Source organism: Diadema antillarum, unplaced genomic scaffold (assembly GCF_040938485.1).
Source record: "Diadema antillarum isolate AM-2024a unplaced genomic scaffold, OU_Dant_1.0 scf00000183, whole genome shotgun sequence".
In the NCBI taxonomy this organism is placed as follows: domain Eukaryota; kingdom Metazoa; phylum Echinodermata; class Echinoidea; order Diadematoida; family Diadematidae; genus Diadema; species Diadema antillarum.
Genome location: NW_027271072.1, coordinates 2412810 through 2437037, shown reverse-complemented (window position 1 = coordinate 2437037; position 24228 = coordinate 2412810). Strand labels below are relative to the sequence as shown.

General features: G+C 37.2%; 2 protein-coding genes across 2 annotated transcripts in view; one reads left to right on the top strand and one right to left on the bottom strand.

Moving 5' to 3' along the window:
• LOC139723244 (uncharacterized) overlaps positions 1 to 12072 on the bottom strand; it is a 36557-nt gene extending 24485 nt beyond the window's left edge. Inside the window, exons 1-4 of the mRNA XM_071634502.1 lie at positions 11903 to 12072; positions 10935 to 11034; positions 10209 to 10284; positions 8304 to 8364 (exon numbers count right to left, since the gene is read on the bottom strand). Coding sequence (XP_071490603.1) covers positions 8304 to 8364; positions 10209 to 10284; positions 10935 to 11034; positions 11903 to 12072 — 407 coding nt within the window. The remainder of the gene's footprint in view (positions 1 to 8303; positions 8365 to 10208; positions 10285 to 10934; positions 11035 to 11902) is intronic.
• A 7046-nt stretch (positions 12073 to 19118) lies between these two features.
• Positions 19119 to 24228, top strand: part of LOC139723262 (galectin-8-like) — a 47439-nt gene continuing 42329 nt past the window's right edge. The window contains exons 1-2 of the mRNA XM_071634520.1: positions 19119 to 19180; positions 23688 to 23795. Coding sequence (XP_071490621.1) covers positions 23730 to 23795 — 66 coding nt within the window. The 5' untranslated portion in view covers positions 19119 to 19180; positions 23688 to 23729. The remainder of the gene's footprint in view (positions 19181 to 23687; positions 23796 to 24228) is intronic.

Here is a 24228-nt window from a genome sequence, read left to right as displayed (position 1 = left end):
CTCAATCAAAACTATAACATCCTTTTAACATACTGAGATAGAAAATGAATGGATGGAGAGAGAGTCTACTGTTTTCTTTCTTTTTTTTTCCTTTCCTTTCTTTTCTCTTTTCTTTTCTTTCTTCTGTCTGCATGACAAAAGAGTTAGAAATGCATGCTAGCACTCAAAGACAGAAATCCTCAAGAAGAAAAGATGCACAATGTATCATGTGTATGACAGGTAGCACTACAAATGTTGAGCAAATAAAGATTATTCTTTTAGGGTCCTTTTGTATCTTCAGACCTAAGTGTGCACAAACTCACTTCTACAATATTACATGTGCAATGGATTACCACATGAGGGAAAAATGATTATGCGATCAATTGACAGAGAGAATTTCAAGAATGAGGACAATTACAGTTACACAGATGAATAGAAAAGGCATTCTATCAAAGATCAGAAAAATGTCCAGAACACTAGTTGCTAGTATCAACTTTGATTGCATTTCAGCAAGGACATGTCAACAATTAGTCATGGACGATTAATCGCATAGATTTGATATACTCTAAATCGTTGCTAGAGGCGCGGTCAGACTGGCAAAATATCTAGAAGTTGTACTACATGTACTTCTGGTCCTGGAAAGGATGGTGTGTAAGATTTATATGCTTTTGACTTAAATATAAAACACTGCTCTCCCTTTCTCCCTCCAGCCAGCTTCGGGCACGTGTACTGCCATCTACACAACTCTGTGACTCTGTAGCCTTTAAAATTATTCCTGCAAAAGAACTATTGAAATATGATCATTGAACAGGAGGAAATTGATTTCAACCATTGGGCCCCATCCCAACTCGTAACCCCTTCAAGCGGCCAATCAGATCACTACTGCTACTACCACACGATGAAAAATAAAGTAATAATGGGTGTTATACAAAGAGTAGAGCATTTATAAGAAAAAAGTGTACTTGAACAACAATTGGTAGGCATAAAAAAATGCTACAGGAATGGAAAGATTTAATACAAAAAGAGAGACACTCTGCAACATACTGCAGAAAAAAAAGATTAAAAGTGGGCTCTTCGAGTTCAAGGGTTCACAAAAGGTTTCAGAGTACAGAAGGGTTTGAAAAAAAGGTGTCTAAGTGTGAACAAAAACAGCTTTGCCAAATGAAAAGGTTGGCAAACAGCTCTGCTTTAAAATCTGAAAAGGTTTAGACCAGGGGCCTATTGCATAAAATAGTTAACCTAAGAAAAAATTTGGCAAGAACTAAAAACTCAGGATAGCATGATTCTGAAAGTGTCTTCACATAGGAAAAAATTCTGTTAAAAATCAACCTCAGATTTTCTCAGGTAAAAAGTCTTATGCAACAGGCCAAAGGATTTGCAAAATGGCAGGGTGTACACATGGCTCTGGAAGTAGAAGGATTTAATTACTCCAGGAATCAAAGGGTTAACCCTAACCAGGCCAGGCTTTAGGGGGTGTTCTGTGGCCGGGGGAGGGCCGGGGCAGGCATGTATAAAAGGCCGTGCAGCGTCGTAACAGTACGCGCGATTTTCGCGGAAATGGTGTCAAAAGTTGTGCGAGACTTGAAAGTAAAAAGTAAGCAAATGGTGCGGTCAAAAAATTTCGCATGGCGGAATAATCGCGAAAAATGTCGCGGGGGGTTGATTCAATACCCCCCCCCCCCGGCCCTTTTAGGGTTAAGTGAAAAAGGCTTTGAAATTCAAGAGGCTACAGGTAAACAACAGTACGAAAGGAAGAATATTTGTCAATAAGACTCTACAAGTCAGAGGGTGCATTAAAAAATGGGTGGGTTTAATACAAAAGCCTACCTAAAGTGGAAAGGTTGCCAAATTTCTCTGTGAATGGAAAGGTAAGAAACTTGGAAGGCACGGAGGGGTTTACTATGAACTTCTGACAGTGGAAAAGCCTTCAAAGAAAAGCCATGCAAAAGAATTATTAAGGCAAAAAGGCTATGAGAAAAAAAAAACACACACATGAACTCTACAACATGAGGAGGCAATACAAAAACACCACCTTAATATAAATTGCACATGTATGTTATATGTTTGAAATTTATAGTCAGTCGGCATTTGAGGGAAAAAACAAAGATTACCTTCTATATATGGACCCATTAACTACAACTGATCACTGAAAAATTATATTCTTTACCCACATTATTAGTATGTACACACAATATGACTTTGCTGTGCTGCTTCTGGATCTAAATGCTAAGATCTTTCAAATTTACAGCTTTGGACCTTTGGTATAAAATTGCCCCTAAGCCCAGTCAAACAGTGACCATAATAGTTCACTTGAAGCACATGACTAGAAAAACTACAAGACGGAAGTAAGGAATATGTTGTACTCCAACATCACTGTCAGCCTTGCTGAGAATGACATCATCCATACCTACAAAGACGGAATAGGTATATTTTCTGTGTTTCCCCAAACACCGTGTTTGGATCGGTTGTCACGGCAACAACCTGCACAACCCAACTCCCAAGTTGTACGCCCATTATCTTTTCAACGCATAAAGGCGGCAGCGTGACAGTGTGTCTTTTGTGTGAAAAGAACCTGAACTTCATCTGATCGACCGCCTGCGTGTTCCACCACAATGGCGGAAAAGGCCTCATGGCTAAGACTCCTAAACTCAACTGCCACAAGGACATGGGAACTAAATTGAGAGACTCTTATCATCATTCATACAATTGTTTTTGCTTACTCACTAGGTGAGGAGTACCAACTGAACTATAAAACAAATAACACACCACATTGAAAATATACCCAATTGAGAGGGACGTGGGCACTATGTTAGTCTACACGGACATGAATTAAGAAGTCAAAGACATATCAACACAGATTCAGGAAGTTAAGAACCATAAAATGGAAAAGAAAAACATGCACTTAAGCACACACCTGCAATGAAACCTTCAGTCAGGTTCCTGGAAACATTATTTTTCTTTTAACTATGACTCATTTAAAAAGGAAAAGAAAAAGCTAGTGCCAACTTATGGGGGAATATGTTGACTTTTTTTATTCTATTTTTGGTTAGCTCCATCCTAAGGAATAGGTTGCCTGAACAGGTGAAACAAGATCAGAAATATTTTGTGCCTTCTGATGATTTTTTTTTTATTACTATTGTTTTGGTACAATGCCAACCAGCTGCTATTACAATTAAGCTGAAGTTCATTACGAATGTCAATTTATGACTAAATAGCAAAGCCAAGAGTGGGATGGAGATCACAAATTTCACTAATTCAACATTGTTCCTTGTGTGTAACAAGAAAAGTACTAACACCAGCAAAGTGCTTGCTACTGCCCATCACACTCTGTTAGCCCAATTTCTGAGGAAAAGAAATGGAGTTATCATAGAGAAATTGCTGTGCAACTTGTGACTGGCTAAAGTTCATTCTATGTTCGACCATGGTTGTGCCTCACACTTTCAATATTTCCCTTGAGCTTCCTCTACGCATGTTTGTTTGTTTGTTTTTATAGCAATGTCCATGGCAGACAGAGGGAGGTACATGAATTGTAGCATAAAGTTAGCAGCTTTTCAGATAAAGAAGATTTGTATTTCAAAAGGACACATCACATGCTTGCCTGCAATATGCATGACTGATTAGAAATCACACAATTTCAGTAATAAGAGGCTGAAAAAAGGCCAAATTTGTGACTTTTCCAGTATTAAGCCTTAAGGGCACAACTTCATCAGAATCCCAAAGCAGTACCAAAGACATGTATGTGCCCCCAAATGTACTGATATTCTGGATGCATTTTTCTTGATAGGGGTTGGGGGGGGGGGGGAGGAATGTAATTAAAAAGGGGGAAGGACCAAAAAGATACTGATCAGCACGCAAGTCGATGACTAACTTCCCAGGAGCAATAGATAGTGCAGCATATCAATGGCCACACATATGTGCAGTACTAAATCATCTCTGGGCATTCTTCCATGGTATTTAATCACCACTCACTGTTTGCGTTTTTCTATGGTGAGGGTGACAACAGTTCAAAACATTGGCTTCCAAATTGCAGGACGCTGGGGGGCAAATCGCGACAAATAAATCTGTGTGAGAATTGTGCACCATCTTTCGTTCCAGGCAGGTGGATTCGTTAGGGCGTTGCTATGGATGTCACTTTCCACTGCAATGCACAAACACAATGCAGAATTTTTTTGCCAGCGTGCACGGAAATGGCCGGCATATATTGGCAGCCTTCGTTTCTGAACTGTGGGAACCGACCATCTGATGTTGATGGCGTCACATTTAGAGTGTGTGTTTTGTTTTCCAATAAAGAATGAAGTGTTGCCTCAACATTGGTTAATACCAGTATATGCAAACAAACTCTGCAAACTATGAAGTAACACTACCAACGCTGTGTGAAGAATACAATAAAGGGATGGTAAAGTTTCAGTTGAGATGCATGGAACTTCAGGTTCCAACGTTTTCTGATGATGACCTTTTGAGATGAGAAGCACTTAACAATCTAAATGTTGTCGAACCCTCTATGTAAAATTTAACACTCAAAATGTTACATCCAACATTTTAAGTGTCAAATTTAACTTTTACAAAAGGTTCAAGGAGTGAAAACATTTAAAGTGTTGGATTTACCATTTCTTTATTTTTTAAAGAATGTACAGTAAATAAAAACCAGTAAGAGACAAACTTCAAAGTAGTGAATAAGTAGGAAAGCAATGCTTAAAAGTAGTTTATATGTACACAGTACATCACACCTTCAGGGATATGTAATGACTACACAAAATTTCATTAACTTTCCTTTATGATACACTTGCTATTTGTTGCATACCCATGAAGCTTCCAGTAAACTTTGCCTTTTAGAGATTCATCGTTTTAGGTATTGAGTATTAAAGATAATGTCCAAATTCTGCACCATACTGCCCGCATATTAGGAAATGAAAATAATTGATTTCCCTAATTTTCTGTAATAGGGTTTTTGTGGGGGGTTTTTTTCCACCTTGTTTTAACACTCTCTTGGTATAATTTGAATGCTCAGAGTATCCATCCATTAGCTTCAGCCATCAACTTGGTTATTCTGATAGCGCAAATGTTGTCCCTTGTAACTATGAGTGGGTTGATTTAAAGGCATAATTTACCATTTGCAAAAGAAACAAAAACCCAGCATTTAGTGCTTTAAAATGTTTCTAAAATGTGAGTTAGGGATAGAAACACCCACTGTAAAATTTTGAATCTGTATAATTGATGTGAAGTATTGTTAAATACACAAAATGCGAACAACAGTTATAATAAAAATGTTTCCAGACTAAACCGTCTACAGTTACAGTTAGAAAAAAGTACTGATATCTCTTTATATCTTAGGCTTTATTGCAAAAATTTTATATGGTACTTGTAGGATGTTTTGTGAAACAACAGACCTACACATGTGCATCAAATGTGATATTTTGAACATTTTTAAAAACCACTGCTCCTAAAGGTAAACGGGACCTTTAATATCCAGGTTAATGAGTTGTATATTTACCCTATACTGCAATATGCTCACTCCTGTTCCTGTTTGTAAAACCCCTCCTCCACAAGTTTCCCAATGAGTGCAAACTGTTGTCTAGTATGTTCTGTACCCATTTTCTTGTTGTTTCTATCCTTGTTCTCATTTCAAAGCTGAATACTCTTGACTAGTCTGAAGAAGAAAAGTGCTAAATCAATGCTGTTGATGCAATTACAAAGACGAGTTAGGCGCTGGGGTCTTGTGACATTAAAATATGCTATCTAAATACTCTCCATCTTGTATTTGAATATTTACCTCCCTAAAAACAACAACAACAACGACAAAGGGATAACTACATGACCTGCACTGTCACAATGCACTGTTACGTCAATGTAAAAAAAAAATCTGTAAATTAACAGAAAGTGTACAATATTCAGCATGACAAAATTGCCCTCCCACGCGCAAAGATGAAAATTATTGATAAAGCAGTGAAGATTACATTTCATATAAATGGAATAAACAAATAAATGATGCAGGTAAAAAAGCAGCAAAAGGATATGAGCTAGCTAAACCTGTTATTTGATTCTGAATTCATCAATGAATTATTATGACCGTGAAATAACTGTTTCTATGGAAAAGCAAAGTTTTGACAAATTAAGCCAACCACTCGACAAAATGTCTGCTCTTTGATGCAACTTAAATTACAGAATGAAAAGAATTTCACCAATTCAGCATTCTATAGTGTTTTACAAAGTAACAGTTTCAGACATGAACAAGATATTCTACACTTCTGAAACTGTTGGAGGGTAGTGTGAGGGCTAGGGTGGGTGGGGAGGGTAATATTGCACGGATTATGCACTATGCATACTTTCCCCATAGGTCTTGTTCGATTAACAATGGCATAACCAAAGTGAAAGAGGGTCAGCCGTGAGAGGACTTCCCAGCACCACAGGGTGTACTGTATGCTTGACTTCACCTCTCATTAGATTTCATGGACAGATGAATTAGCTTATCAATCCATCTTGTTTGTGGTATCCCCTCACGATGGAAACAACAAGTCTACTTCCTTGACCCAACCGAGTTGCCGGGCAACGCGTCAACAAACCCAGATTCCCGTAATTACTCAGGCATTTACGCAGGAAAATCGACAGGCTTTTTCTTGTCTCTGTTACCATTTACCTGATCAACATGTTTAATAAGGGTAATATATTCCCAAAATTAATCACTTCACCATGTACAATGTACACTGTGGTGAGACAGTGTTTTTCATTTTTAATCCTCTTTTGCTTTACAATATTAGGGTGTTGTTATTTCTTTTGTGTGTGCTACTTTTGCAAAGCAATATGAGAAAAAGTAAAAAGTGATTATAACCACACACAATGCTATGGCTATTTTCCCCATCTAGATAAAGAGGTCAACGTTTATGTTTCCAGCAAATAGGAAGGATTTATTTCTCCTTCTATGAAATCTCCTGGGAACTAGACAGAGCATGAAACACTGATCATCATATAGCATGTATGTGTGATACTCTTACCCTGAAACCACTTCAGGTGATTGAATCTTTGGGGTTTCACATATGTGGTAGTGCTAATGTTTTGATTCATCTATGAATGAGATGTATGTAATTGGCTTTCCTATACTTCAAATTAACATAGTTAAACATTTCTTTTACACAAAAACTCATGGAAAGCAGACAGAGACACATTGATCATCATGTAGCATATGATATGTATACCAGCACACATTGCTCTACTTCAGTCGACTGAATCTTTGGGGTTTCACTGTCATGTGGTAATGTGAATGTCTCGATTCCTCTATAAATGGCATGTAACAGGTTTCCTTCACTTTAAATGGACATAGCTGAATATTTCCTTCACACTTGGTAAAAGGCAGTAAAGAAAACTGTTGCTGTGGATACAATGTTAAAAATGCAGTCTCATATCACACATGTACATGTATGTGATAGTGCATCACAAAACCAACAAAAAGTCATCACACGTCATGATTTCACGTACGGACTCAAAATGAGCAAAGTGGGTCAATCTCAAACTCAAAGTTTTCAATATCATCTGAAAGAGCAATTCTTCTTCTACATGATACTATAGGCTTAGGATCTTGAAACATATATGGAAAATTGTGTTTTATGAAGTTTTTCTATAATTTGTTTTTCTTTTCAGAATAGTGTGATTAGTTACATATATGTTTTAGAGGCCTCTTTTAATTTTTAAACCTAATAATTACTTACTCTTTACTTCTAACTCTAACAACTTTGAAAAAAGATCTTTGCCATATGTCCTAATATAAGATCATGCCACTTCAATTCAAATTTAAGGTGGAGAAATCCATTGACATGACTTTTCAGGGAAAAAAAACAACAACAAAACAAAACATAGTAACATTTGACTTCCCCTGCTGTGTTTTCACTTACATTCAAAGTTGTATTGTGTCAACAGGTCTTTAATATACAGTGGACTCTCATTATAACAAAGCCCTCTGGATCGGCAGTTATCTTTTGTTATTGAAATTTTGTTCAAAACTGAACAAATACACAATAAAAATACATAGAGCAGATAATGCTGCAGCCTGAATTTCTGCTACTCTGTAACGAGAATTTCGTTATAACCGTGTTTGTTATGACAGGAGTGCACTGTACAGTATAATATTTACAAATCATCACCACAGCCATCATAATTTGCCTGAAATGATATTAAGCCAATTTGAAGAGGTTTGACAACATCAATTTGAACATTTTTTCAAGATACTGGATTAAAACTATCATTCAAGAATACAACCGCGAGCTTTGACCTCCACTTGCATAAGAACTGTGAAAACATATTCAGTATATCAAGAGTTACAATTAAATACTTACAACTTGGTTTCCAGGAAGCTAGTCTTAGTTGAAAGCTCATCTTGGCTTGAGGACAACAAGTCTATTACAGAGCGACAGAGAGACAGATAGACAGACAGACAGACAGACAGAAAAAAAACATATTGCATTACAATGACTGCAAACCTCTGAGACAATTCTGATTCCTTCTTTCATATTTCAGCCTTTGCATAAGAGAGAAAAACTGCATTCCCATAAACTTTTATCATTTGCAAGCGTGTTTGTATCAAATTTTCATTAGACATGAGCACTAACATGTATTATATAAAAAAATACTGCATTACCTCTCTATACCTCCAGAAGCAGGTGTTTGTATTGGAAGTAAAGGACAGCTTGCATCACAAAGACATCAGGGTGATTGCTTTTAGGGACTGGTTGTGAATCTAATTACAGTTTTAACCCAGTGAGGACAGGTTGATACTGCTACAACACACATTTTCCATAGACACCTGCCCGAGTATACTCCGGACTTAACTCTTCTTCAATGGGTTACAGGAAAGAAAGTTTTTGAATCTTCATATACATACCCAGAAAGAGTATAAATCTTCTCATAATTGCCTTCATGACTACCTACTGTGCACTGAATTTGTATAATTTCAATTAACAGAGACGTTTTATGAAAGGGTTACTCCATCATGCCTCCTAAAACACCTGCCAATATCCTACTTATTAATTGTGTGCAGTGCAAGGAAATAAAATTGATTGCCCTAATTTTCATATATTGACTAAAAGCAGTTTGTCAGGGTATCTCATTTTGCCAATAGTATTTGTTGTAGTTTCTTTCTTCTTGTGATATCTGAACGTCCTACTGAAATGTTTGTATCGGACAGTAGCTGGCAGTGTTCAGATTCTCATATCATTGCTACTGTGAAGTGATGCATGGGTCTGATATTTCAAACTAAATACATGAACACAGATATTTAAGTTGTGTGTTAGACAGCCACAAGATGGCGTCCTTACACATTTGCAAGTGGCACCATTTTGCATTATCTGCTATTAAATGATCTCCACATGGCTGCAACTTTATTTTCAAACCACTGTACACAAGAAACTGCTAAGTAAAATTGTTCAAAACCAGCAAACCTGATTTAGATATTTAGAGAACATAATGCATGTACATTGTAAATGTAAATGAACAGAATTCATCTTCCCTTGTTTTGCAGATATTCATATAATCAACAGAGGAGTAGCAAAGGAGCCATTCGACACTAGGTTTGCAGAAACACCTTTTTGGTTTGAAGGAAACAAAAACCAAGATATAAATGTGGATTGAGTGAGAGCAGCAATTTAGTAGTACACAAGGTTGAACATTTGAGGAAAATCAGACAATCAATTCAAAAGTTATGAAGTTTCAAAAGTTTGGAGCTGTCATCGCTGGATAAGAAGATTACTGAAGTTCTTAACATCCATGTATAGACAACTATATAAAGAAAATTAAATGTACTTTCACTTTTCAAGCAAAATGAAAGAGCATTTGACTTATCTCTTTCAGAGAGCAGGGGGAATAATATTACCCTTATTGCACATGTCACTAACAAGTTCATGGAATGTGTACTATGCACACACAAAAAAAAAATTGTGGAATTCTCCATGTGTTTTCTTTGTATCATTGTCCATACATGACATGACATGAACTGTAGTAGTCTTCTTATCCAGCAATGACAGCACCAAAACTCTTAAGATTCATAACTTTGAATTGATTTTCCGATTTTCCTAAAAAATATTATTGATGTGTTCTACTAATATTGCTGCTTTCACTCAATCCATATCGATGCATGTATCTTGGTTTAGGTTTCCTTTAAAGGAAACCTAACTTAATTGCCTTGTACCACTGTAATTCCTTATACATCTTCTTGTAACACTTCAATCAGTCCATTCTAAGTTTACCTTTAAGCTGCCTTGTTTCATCATCCAATCTTTGTTTTAACTCCTTGTTTTCCTTCTGCAGGTCTTTCACAGCTGCCTGCAAATGTATACAGAAAGCAAAACACAAGAGAAAACAAATTGACACACCTATGATGATGTCGATATCGCACCAATCTCAGCTTTGAGACGGGCCGTCTCAGTCCAGCAAAAGTAAACCATTCGCTATATGATGCACTTTGAATGAAATAATGCATCAACAGTTGGTCGCCATACTATGTACAAATCTCACAGCCACAGAACCATAAAATGGTAGTGGAAGTAAACAGTCCAAAAGTATGACAGGAAACTACAAGAATATCAGGATGGAGAGGATGTTTCATGAACGAACTTTAAGGGATATCATAAAAAGCATGAAAGACAATCACATATGAATAAAATTTTTAGCACAAAGCAGATTTTGTCATTCATCACTTGGTATAGGACACTGACGAAGATGCAGAATCTCGATCGAACTTAAACAGAAAATCTGTTTTTCCTACTGTGTCTTTTGCTTTTTACCATGGTGTTATGGTGCATTAGTCCTGACATCAACAGTGAAATCCTAGGATTAAACTGCAATCAAACACTTAAAAATGTAGTTTGAAGTGCAGTACAGATTTACATCATCATAATTATCATCCTCTCTCAAACCACAAATAGAGGTCAAGTGCTGAATTTCAAAATTGCTCCCACAAATGAGAAACATACCTTGGATGACAGGACAGAATTTTGGTGTTTCATCAACTTTTGCTGTAGGTCAGCATTCTCCTCTTGCAGAGCTGACACTTCGACTTTCAACTGTGTGTAGCTGAAGAAATGGAGATGTAAATGAGTTAGAATTACTGCATGCAAAGGGTATATTTGTGTAAATTCATACTCCATTAGGTATTGCAATGCCCCATATAAAACCCAGATAATTTCACAAGGATTACCAAAAAAACAGCAGAGGTGCATTAATAATGAACACAGGCAAGGAACAAGCTATAGCAAACTTTGTCAATATTAAAACCATCATTAATAGATACAACATGAAAGGTGATTTCAAAACAGAATTATCTTCTGTTAGTGTCAATTAGATTTTTTTTTCCAGATATTTGATCGGGGGACTACAATTGTTCTGTAAAACATGATATTTTCGCGGCATGAAATTTTCGTGAATTGGAGCCGACGGCCTTTTTCCCGGCATGAAATTTTCGCCAGTTGCCTCTAACATTCAATGCGTATAGTGTAGACAAGAACTTTCATGTGCATTTTGATATCGGGAATCTCAGCTCTTGCGAAATTTGTGAAATTAAAATGGCAGTGTATACAACCAACCACACGCGTGTGTCTTTACCATCCAGCCACACGAGTGTGGTTGTAGCCATGGCCCGAGTCGCTGGATACAGCCACACTCGTGTGTAATGTACATGTATATTCATATGGATACACACACGGAGAAGATGATCGCCATGCGTGTCAAGCACATGAACGCACACAACCGGCTTGCTCGCAAAGTGATTAAAGCAACCTCATTTTCATACCTTTTAATATTGTTTTCTTACAAATATTTTTTTCGCTCCATTCTCATCGTGTTTGCTTGATACGATGGGTGTAGAATTAATACCAAATTACAACTGCCGCTAAATTGGGGGACTTCGGATTGACATCGCTAGACTGCTGGTGGTAGGCCCTACATCGTGACTTCGGGTGCTAGCGATCCCTCAGCGTAGTTGCAGCCTAGCCAGCACAGATGTGCCGCCCGCCCCAGCAGGGACCCACGCACCGGCTGCCTGTGTATGCTAGGTGCGCGATTTGCGAGTACCTGAACGAACGAAGGCGAAGTCTCAATAACGACGCGATGCATGATCAATCGCAAATCAAAGTCCAAAATTAACTGTAACTTTGCTATTGATTTTAAATTCATCTTATCAAAAAAAGAAAATGAGAATAAAGTTTAAAATGAAAAAAAGTAAATTTGTCTAGATGGTGAGATAATGTTAAATGAGGTTAATCTAGAAGGTAGGTTCATCACTTTGCGGTGGTACATCGTATCGCGTGTTGATGTGGCCACACACAGCGTGTTCCCCACTATGCAATAATAAAGCTTCTTTGTGTGTGTGGATATGTACATTAGTACACACGAGTGTGGCTATATTCAGCGACTCGGGCCATGGCTACAACCACACTCGTGTGGCTGGATGGTAAAGACAACACGCATGTGGTTGTATCACACTGCCAATTAAAATACACGCGAACATTCCTTGTTTTACAGAATATGGGGTAGATAACTATTACTCATCTGCTTTGCCCAAGAAATGTTGCAACAAATTTATCTGTAAGAGATATATCTTCATTACCATTGGTATATTCATTTGATACTCTCACAGAGCCTGCAAAACTGACTTTAATATACTACTACATTTAATTCATAAGAAATAGGCCAAATTAAATGAATAGAGACTGTGCTTGGCTTGCTTCTAAAGTAAACGGTTAGAAGAGAGGCAACTTCTTATCTCGAATGAATATCAGGTTGTGTTAATTTTCTTCTTCAATCTCACCATCATCACTGATTCGCGATTCCGAAGCGAGAGAGAAAGCCAATTCCCCCAATCCTCCATCCAATCCATCCTCCGATAGACTATAAATTTTATATCAAGCCTCAAATCCAACATTGCAACAACAAGGCATTCAACTTCAAGGACTCAAGTTACCGATTCCCTCCCATTTTTCACTCTAACGTTAGATCGCCACGGTTTACTGTATACCCCCCCCCCCCCCCCCATCATCATCAACCAACCCTTCCTCCCCCCTAATATCCTCCCCCGCCTTCCCAACAATACACAATTCAATAACGCTGTTACAGTACTTACACGGCCACAAATGCTCTCTATTTACAAAAATTTGTAAGGGGCCTACTAGTTACTAGTACTACTAGAAGAACAACATCAGATTTAATACATGGGACCAACGTTTAGCTCTTACTACTAGCCTAGGCAAAAGATCTTGGAAAACGTCTTAATTATCGTTATTATAAAGTCATGTTACCTAAGAGTCGGTGGTTTCTCTGTTGCATATTGTTTTCGCCTGCTGAATTCTTGCTTCAGCCGAGGAATGTGAGAATTTCGATTCATGATGCAAAGTCAATCTCCTTTCAAATTTGAATACGACCGCTCTAGTGACGTTAGCCAGATCGGTGCTCCGCGTATTAAATATACCGTTTCAGTGTAGTGCGGTGCTGCTATTATGGTCTCGTAGTCTACATTTTCTAGGACTGTTGTTCTGCTGCTGTACTCACGGAACTAAAGGTTTGAAGAAACTGACCCTTCGGATGTTCATGTTTTGCTTTAGGCTTGTTCACAGTAATGTCAAAGATAAACTCGTTATAGTGACCGAGCCTTCTCTTCCATTGCCCCCATCCTTTGTAATAAACCCCTCTTCATATTCAGAATGCCTCATCTATATAATCATTTAGACATTTTAATCAGTTGTTTGTTTGTTTGTTCAATCTGGGGCGCACACAGCTAGTTATTAATCATTGTATCACTGTATCACATGATTTTTTTTTTCCTTCTTCTTTTCGTTACTGTTATTTTTTGGCATTGTCTTTATGTTATTGTTTTCTAGTTATCGTGTATAAATCAATAACACGAGTGCGCTTAGAAACACCCGTATAAAGTGTCATATAGATGCAATTATTATCATTTATTTATAAAGATAGCAATTTTCAATATCTTTTATCTGTGAGGCAAGAGAATTCTATGTCGTGGGTCATCAGAATAAAAAGGATTTTGACAACTTAGGTCTCACGGAAATTTTGAACTATCAGGCATTAAACTAGCTGGCTTCTAAAGTTTAGTTAGCACCAGATTAAATGTCATCTACAAACAAGAGTGGCATGGTGATATACAAAAAAAAAAAATGCCATGATGGTTGAATTATCGAAAAATTCAAGTAGGAGCTTTGTTTACTTCTAACATGAATGATTCGCAGGCGATAATTCTATGCAAATGAATTCCGATGTGCTAATCTCAAATTGACAATTGCCTCTGGAAGATACAATCAAATTCCTAGAAATTAATGAAAGACTTTTTACCTATTTCAATGAGGATAAAATTGGTAATGAATTTCATTCTTTCTTTCTTTCTTTTTTGTCAGTGCAGCCTCTTTCACAGCCGGTGCCACGTTTTTAAACGTGGAGGGGGGGGGGGGGGGGGGGGGGGGCAGGTTATCATTTCTGGTACCATGCACTTCCGGGTTTCTTCAGCTGACAAAAAAAAAAAAAAGAGGGCCTTACCCGCTATATACCACTTCCATTTTCAGGTTTCATCGGCTGGTATCTGCTTCCAATCGACATCGACTGTTTTTAATTGACATCTAAAGAAATACTTCAAAGATAATACTGGGAAAATCCAAATAGTATGTTATGTAGCTGGTAGTTGTAAATGACAACGTAAATTAGATTATCTATTTCGTCCTTTACGTATAGTTACTACAGTATATACAATTAAAGGGGATGGCTAGTAACTGATCAGTGGGAATCAGTGGGAATGCTTGGGGATGATTGTTCCAATCCTTGTGGGATTCATTTAAGAGTACATTATATATCTAATGTTGTGTGAACATTATTTGCTTCAGAATGGTCTCATATCCAAGTAATGTGCAGTTTAATGTTTCCAGGTTAGCATGCCTGTACAGTGACAGGACGATCGTTAACGATTAACTGCACATTACTTGCATATTCTGAAGCAAATAATTTTCACACACTTTGTACTCTTAAATAATCCCACAAGGATTGGAACAATCATCCCCGCAAGCATTCCCACTGATTCCCACTGATCAGTTACTAGCCATTCCCTTTAATATGCCTTTTCACAGGCTGTGCCTCCTTTAAAATCAACTTATATATTTTGTTTGTCTTTCTCACTCTTCCTTCTTCTTTCCATTTATCGTCCTCTCACACTCGCCTCCGTATTTCCATCCTCCTTTTTTGTTCACTCATCGTATATGCATACATATATTTCTATACATCTTTGCGATTTCTTTCCATTTTTTTTCTTTTTCTCAATTATTGTCATTCGTATTTCTTTTATTCTTCTTAACATAGTCAATTTGTATATCATGCCTCTTCGGCTGTGAATAGAATGGAAATATTGCCAGGGGATATATTTATCGATAATATTCCTCTTGAACATGTCAATAGTATAAAATTTCTTGGTATTTGTGTTGACGATAAACTTATATGGAGAGATCATGTTAATGCTCTCTGTAAAACAATTTCACGAAATAAGGTATAATAAATAGACTGAAATATTTTTTACCATCTTCCACATTAACTATGCTTTACTCCAGTTTTATTTTACCGTATTTGAATCATGGAATTTTAGAGTGGGGCAACACACATCAATTCCTTTTGGAAAAAAAAATATCATTATTGCAAAAAAAGTCGTTGAGAGTAATCTCTAATTTAAATCTGCGTGCTCATACTGATCATTTGTTTTGGGATAATAAATTATTAAAGATAAATGTTTTATATTTATTTCAGTTGGGTCAATTTATGTTCAAATATAATAATAAAAGTTTACCACAAATATTTGATCCAATCTTTTGTCGCATTGCAATGATGCGGCTCTACTCGACGTTCCAGTGAATTTCATTTACCATTATATATACGTATATTATACAATTCTCGCCCAAAATACATTCGTTTTCATGGCCCGAGGTTCTGGAACAGCCTTGATAATATTCTAAAAGATGCTCTGACTTTTCCTTCCTTTCAATCAAAGCTGAAAAAATGTCTTTTGTCATCCTGACGAAAACAAACGAACAGATTTAAAACAATGTTTTTTTGTTATTTTCATAAAAATAGATAAATCAATTAATGATAGGAATTTTTTTGAATTATTAAGAGTTTGTGTTTTAAGACAAATTTGTATACAATTTTGAGTTCTTCTTCATGCCTTGGTGACCTTTCCAGATAACTGAATGTAGACATTGTCTTGTTTTGTTTCACTCCCTTTCTTTGTCATGCCTATCTTTAGTTTTATTTTCTGTCTGTTCCATCCCTGCTTTTGTTCTTGTCCTTGTCATAGTCTTTTTTTTTCTGATTATTTCGCCTGACATCAGGATATCAAAATGTATACATGCATTCCTTGACGGATCTTTAGATGCCCTCACCTTCTAGAGTAATTTTACAAGCCATGCTTTTCTTGTGAATTCCTCTTTTCAATGTAGAGTTATAAATTAAGATTGTATTGCTTACTTGTTTATTTATTCAAACAAGAGTTGGTATCATTATAATAATTGTATTCATGTTTTGTTGAAACCTATACGTGATTCAAAGTTCCTTTAAATACTATGTATTCATGTAAGCGTTATGCATATTACTTTGTATTACTTTATATGGCAATAAAATAATTTGATTTGAATTGAATTGAATAGTAAGAAGGTCTACTTGAAACTAATTTTGTTTTATAAATCAATATTATTGGTCCAACTGAGTTTTGTAACCACACTTGCACTCTCGTCATACAGTCTCAGTTGTTTCACATGCACCCCAGGTTCACCCCGACGTAGTTTAGATTCTGCACATTTAAGAAAAGAACATTTTTTTGCATTATACAAATGTTTACAATAGTCATCAATTACTCTTCCCATAATTATATAAATTACGCGTCAACCTGCCTTTACTACTGCTACATAGTGAAATTTCACAGTATACATCAGCAATCTGATTTCGTTTTATTTCAATAGGGTAGCCCTTTCAGTTTAAAGAAAAAACTGCTCTTATACCAAGTGGTAACTTAAGATACAAAAACATATATTCAAATACACATCATTATAATCATAACAAAAGTACACATATAAACCAGGTAGCAAAAATAGCGAAAATATGCAACAAAATTACATTATAATAAAAATACAGCAAGAATAAAAAAGAGACCGAGAGGAATATAACACTCAAGTTTAGAAATAACAACAAAACATTATGTGTCAGTTTCTGATGTCACAGAAATAAATGTATGGCAGTCCGTTTATCCTATGAAAAAAAAAAGCACCAGTATATCCTTTTAACCTTCATGGAATCTTTTTATTTCTCATTGGCATGCACACAGATCATTTTTGTCATCACATGTAGCTATAGATATACGAGTCCGTCCACACACATAGTGTGAGAATGAATAGGCCTATACGAATATCTTTTATTCTGGTGTCTGCGTATATACCGAAGCTTATGTGCATGTTTTAACGTTATACTCGAGGCCTGTTTTATAGGTTCCACGAATACTATTATTGTAAAGCAATCATTCTTTCAAGTATAGGCTCATTATAGTTATCATCGGTTGTTCTTTTTTTTTTCAGTTCATAACCCATTCAACGATGGTAATATTGAATTGAATTAAACTTTTTATTTGCGTCAAAGAGATCGTTTACCCATCGAGCAAATTTATAAAGCTACTATGATATAATCATGAATTTTGCGGTATCTGGAATACACCTCATCATGTGGAATTTATTCATTTGCTTGATTAATATTTTTATAGTATAAATAGGAACAATATTGTAGTAACTATCATGGAGATTCACAACAAGCGATGATACTGAAGTTGTCGATCGGAGCGTTCATTTCGCGAGACATTCTGACAAGTTTCTGTATCCAATTTCTTAATCAGGCACAAAGCACAAGTGACTGTCATGCGAGTTATGGTCCTTGGATAAGTTGAGTAGACGGAAATGGAGACAAGTGAAAACCTTCGAGTGTGTAATTTTTTTTTTCCCCTGAGATGAGAGGTTCTTTGCTACCCATTATTACACCAGATCGACGCACCACAGAACTGTCACCACATGATGTAGAACTCACAGTTCTGTGGGATGTATACACAGAAAAGAGTTCTGTGGATGTATACCTGTGAAAGTAATTCGTCGAAGCCCGCCATCTACGTCAAAACGCATTAAAGGAAACCGAAACCTGATTTAATTTAACCCGTTTCATACGGGAAACTGGTGGATTGTGTATTAAGTCTATGAAGATTTCAGAATTCAGTATGGAATGGGTTAATACTTAGCTGCTTGTAAGCGCTGGATGTGGATTGAGTGAAAGCAGGACATACCGTAGGACACAAAGTTTGAGGAAAATTAGACAATCAATTCAAAAGTTATGATGCATTTTTAAAGTTTCGGTGCCGTCATCGCTTGATGAGGGACTACTATACAGTTCAATGACGTCATTCTGAGACAACAATTTATCATACAGCTATATTAACATAAAGGAAAATCTAACATATTTTCACTTTTCTAGCATAAAAGGCAATTACTGACTTTCCTCTTTCAGAAAGCAGGGGAAATAATATTACCCTAACGGTATGTCAGTAACAAGTTGATGGAATATGTACTTTTCTTGAAAATGAAATTTTGTTAGAGTCTCTATGTACTTGTAAATCAAAAGGAATAGCTGTAATTATACACACAGAAATCAATAACAGCACACACACACACGCCAAAACGCACGACGTTCCAAGAGTCCCGCCTGAGATTTTTCGGGGGGGGGGGGAAGTAGCATATACCTTGACTTTTCGTCCAAGTACGAATACAAATAAGCAAGCAAACAAATAAACAAATAAACAAAAATATGATTACTTGATACACTAATAAATTTGTTTGTGGACATGTACAGACATCATCGCCATGGCATGATCATCACGTAGAGCCATGTGCCACTACTGTCCTGAGTACAAGTACGTGATACTTGCTCTGATACTTTAGAGACTAGTTTCATAGACTACACGAGGTTACTGTATCAGCCCTACTGGACACGCCACCCACCTGCGAAACGGAATGTCACTCTAGAACCCAAACACGGTATTGCACACACTTACACGCACTGACTGCAATCGGTCACTCCGTTGCCAGAGCACAGGGGGAGAACAAGCTACCGGAGAGAGCGCTCGACCAAGACCACTAATAACCCGTTTCATGTAAGTTTCTCTGTGTGGAAAACATTCACACTACTCGTAGCTCATATATTTTTGATGAAAATACAAGTGACATTAATTGTTTGCGGTGAGAATGCAGATTTTTTTAATGTAATATGTTTGAGTGTTGTGCCACGCTGACCTCCTCCCACAAAGCCAACCCAGTGCAAAGGTGTGACAGGGGGCGCGGGATCGAAGGGGGAATCCCCACATAATGTGACTGGCATGTCATTGAACGCGTAGCTATTATTTCTGTACCAACGCAACGGTATGTGACCAAAAACCTACCGTGATGTGACCGATTTCAATCTTTTAATGGGGAGGCGTCTGTCCTCACAGATAATAGGCTAAGCCCGAATTTGAATCAATCTCAACAAGTGTAATTTCCTATAAGCACCGAGTAGAACTTCCTGTTAGCACCAGGTAGGAACTAACTGCGACCAGCCCCAACAAGCAGTGTTGGGGCTGCGCATTGTAGCAGACATGATCATGACAGACGAAGTATAGCGCCTAAATATCAATATGAAATCGCAAAAATTCTGTAATATGATGACTTACAGGTGAAGTTGTAATGTTGAAGACTGACTGCGTTCAACTTTTGGTTCTGCCAATATTCCCTTTCTGCTCGAATTGATGAGTTAAATGTGACTCGGTCGAGAGGAACTTGGGAGAACGACATCTTATACAGTCAATGGATTTGAAATTTGTGCGCATGCGCTGGCCGTCAATTCATTGTACAGCTGTAGCTTTATGGCAAGGCCTTATCATACTGTTGGCAAACCCTCTCGCTGTATATTGCGTTGCTTTCTGGGTGAGTGCGCGCGCGCAGGCCTTGTCAGAAGGCTAAAAGTATTGCGACACCGCCAGTACATGAATATTTACGTGCGCAGTGTACTGCATACTGATTTCGAAAATGGTGAATGGGATGGGGAGCTAGGAGATGGACCTGTAAAAAAAAAAATGTTTTTTCAAGATCATTGGACCAGTGTGAACAAGAACAAGGTGAACGAATGGTAGGAATTAGATAAGAATCTAATGTATACTATAAAAGTAAGTTTTTTTCTAGTGATATTCGAAACTTACGGAGGGGCGAAAATCTGTGACAGACTGTGTATGTTTTTCAAGCTTACCGATATAGCACTCTATTGACTCAGGACGCTCCCACAGTATAACTGTGTACACGGAGCGTCCCGGGGTTAGGTAGGAACCTACTTTAACTACATGCAGCCGCTGTCGCAAAGCGACAGCGGCTGCACGTCTACTCCTTCGCAGACGTTGTTATTTTTCAGCGGTGGGTGTACGTTTCCTTCATGAATATCTTTATTAATCATGGAAAACTAAAATATAAGGAATCCCCGTAATCTATGATAATCATTCAATAATCGGTATGCGTATTTTTTTGAATTACGTCAAAAACCCACTGAAATCCGTCCTTAAAATCAGGTCTGTAAGTGTAAGTGTAAGCGTCCGTATTGCTTCACTCCTCATCTTCTGCATGTTATTGAATGGCAATCACTCTCCTATACTACAACGTAGCTAGTCGGAGCGGAAGTGACGTCAAATCATGAGAGCAGCACGCGTGGAAATACATGTACGTAGAAGACGACACGCTTTACGTAACACACGAAACGCACAGGCGTACGTAAAATGCTACCACTGTACCAGGGTACCTCGGGTTGAGCGTTCGTGGTAGTTCGTTGATTTTGTGAATCATCACTTAATCTACTCTGAAAAATTCAACAATAAGGTTTGGATACCAACAAAACACCAAATTCAACTCAACCATCAGCAAAATACGATATAGGTGGGTGGTATTATACACTTTAAAATCAAACAAAATAAAAGACATTTTTTGTGGTCTTGCCGTCAAAAGCGATGGTCGTTTACAACGTTTAAACACTAGTACATGTCAGACTGCTGTGCTTTGCACAGCGGTCTGGTCAGGCTACAGGTACACTGTACTTTTTGACTAGAGTAGTTGCATAATATCCCCTTTTGTTTGTGCTTCAACTGTATAGATAAGATCTAGTTCTAGTGTATGTTGTACAGAATAACACTACTCGACCGAGATGTAAAATCAGTCAGCAGTAAATGTAAAAAGGTGCTGAATATTGCAATACATCTTTGATTTTTCTGAGTTCAAGGTCTATGTCAGATGACACCGAGCAATCTTTGGTTGAGTAGGTCTATCATCTGTTGGTATCTTTAGCTAAATTGAGTAAAACTTTGAATATGACCACACAAGTTTGATTTTTTAAGTTGCAGGTCTATGTCATGTGACACCATCTTGTTCTGTTCATATGTCAAGGCTAGATTAAAGTACCGGTCCGACAGGAAAACTTGAATATTGCCATGCAAATTTGATTCTCGAAGTTGAAGACCTGTTTCATATGACACCAAGACCCCTTTGTCAAGTAGGTCTATTATTATATGTGGATTCATGTATGTATAAAATACGTTGTATGTCAATGCGAAGATTTCAGTAATGCATGAAGTTTTAATTCTGTGATTTGATTTATAAACTGCTGTGGTTTTTGCCATTATATTTTTGCATCATTATACTGAGATCCATTTTCTTCCATGTGAATTTCCTGACTTTGTGATATGGGAAAACAGTTTAGATACAATGTACACTTGGATGTTGAAATAAATGTAGAAAGCTTGGAGGCATTGATGAAAATTATGTATCTCTAAGTATTGATTTCCTTTTTTTTTCATAAATATGCACATTCAGTTGCTCATTATGGCAATGAGATAACAATAAAAAATTTTCTGGATATTTTCCTTGAGAGAGATTTTCATCTGATGGCATAACGCATTTCTTCTTGAAATATAACTGGAGGGGCTTATGCATTGTGAACCAAAGCTAATATCAAGGATAGACTAAAGTGAAGTCTGGTCACATCTGTTCTATTTGCAATTTATGTACACGTGTACCAGAAAATTCATGAGACACCACACTTGCATGATGCCAGCAGTGACACAACATTTGTTCCTGCGACAGTTGCTCTGGTCTTATTTTCTCCAAGGACTTAGGGTTAGGGTTTTGATGTGAGGACTAGGATTAGGGTTGGGATTATGTTTATGGGTAGAATTTTATGGTTGGGTTTAAAAGCGTGCAGATATTTCATGGGAGCACTTGTTGCAGGAGCAAGTGTCATGGAACCTGCCAGCATATCATATCATTACTTGAAGAAAGTATAATGTCTGATGAAGGATCGATGTTTGACACTTGGTACACCATAGCGTCATCTTCCATGATGACCTCCACGCTCCATCAGACTCCACAAGAGATGAAAGTTCATTTTCATCACAATGCAGGAGTGGGACACGTGACATATATATTCTTTTATCTTCAGATTAATCTCCCTTCTTCATTCCTGAAGATACTTGGGGATATATTTTTTCTTCATATTCAGGCAAATAAAATGAATCTATTTACGTCTCTTTTGTTGTCTAGACCTTTGTCTGCTGCTCATTCACATGTTTGATCGGCAAAAAATTATATACAAAGAATGAAAAAATTCAGATCAGAGAAAACTCAGGGCTCAACATTAACTTTTTCTTCTGGTGACCCATTTGGGCCACTTTAATAGATACTTGAATTTGAAATTCTGGTGGCCTAATATTAACAAAGAAATGTTGGACTGAAATAAAAGGAAAGTTAATTTTGTTTTTTAGCTGCCTGAGCGGGCTGCAAAGAGATTTTGTGGCGAGAAATCAATTTTTAGTGGCTTCAGGCCATGGGGCCACTGCAAATGTAGCTCTTTAACTTACTTTATAAGCTATCATTTTTGTGTACAGATATTTTTGCAAATGAGGAGGTCATAGGCAGTTTTCGCGAGATGCTGTTTTCATGATTTTGACATTAAGGCTGTCATAAGTGCACTAATGCCTTTCAGTTTGAGATATTTGTCCAAGTTGTTAAATTCGCGGTCCAATAGTGATTCCTGAAATTCGCGAGAATTAAACCCTCACGAAAATATCAGCATACAATATTGTATATCAGAGTGCTGATTGTCTCTTTTGAAAGAGCTTGGAATCCATTGCATGAAGTACCCACAGGTACAAAACGCCAGGTACAAATACTTATGTATGTATACAGTGATAATTGTGACTGCATCATAAAACCAGCAAAAAGTCTGTTTGCCCTAATTTTACATAGTGGAGTAAAAATAGCTGAAGTGGGTCATATTCCTGTATAATATGAAAGTTTGAAGTATTCTAAGACAAATGGGAAATTTTCTTTTTGCATTTTTTCTTGAACTTTTTTTGACATTTTCTCAGATTTCCCTTTGTTATACACTTGTCATTTTAGACTCGTATAACTTTTGAATGGATGAGTTTATCGCGTTGAAAGTTGTTTTGAACCTATGAATAGAATGTACCTGAAAGATGTGCAGAATATCAGCTTGATCCGATAAACCCTTCATAGTGTTTGCTATTGTGATTTATATCCTGTTCTTTGTCCCATTCATTGTGCTAATTGTGTCTCTTCTGTTTTTTGCAGAATCATATTCCTGGAGAACCTCAAAGAGACGGCAATACCAGAATGGCTTACCCATACCCCCAGACAGGAGTCGCCCCCGGGGCCTCACTTCCATTTGTGCTCAATCCGGTAAGAGAAACCTTATAATTGTGGAATGGCATGTTTTATCTCAAAACCAGGAAGACACCTTTTTCTTTCTATTCTGTGCAGGCTCAAAGTGACCACCAAGATTACCCCACTTCCCCCTTCCAGTTATCTGTTATTGTTCACTTTATACAGTCTATCTTGTTGTTATTATATTCATTTCCTAGAAATGCATTGCACAGTATACTGTAAAAGCAGAATATTTTGTGAGGCTTTTATATCCGCAAGTTTCTTGAGCCGGGTGCTATTCGCAAATTTAAAGCCCAAACAAAGTTCTGGTACGCCCGCAAAAGTTGTCAAATTTCGCTCCCAAATGTGAACGTATGCTTAGGAAATGTGCAGGATAACGATGTTATGACAAGATATTCGATGGGTAACGACGAAAATGCGAAATATTAACCAAAAAGGTTCAGTCTCA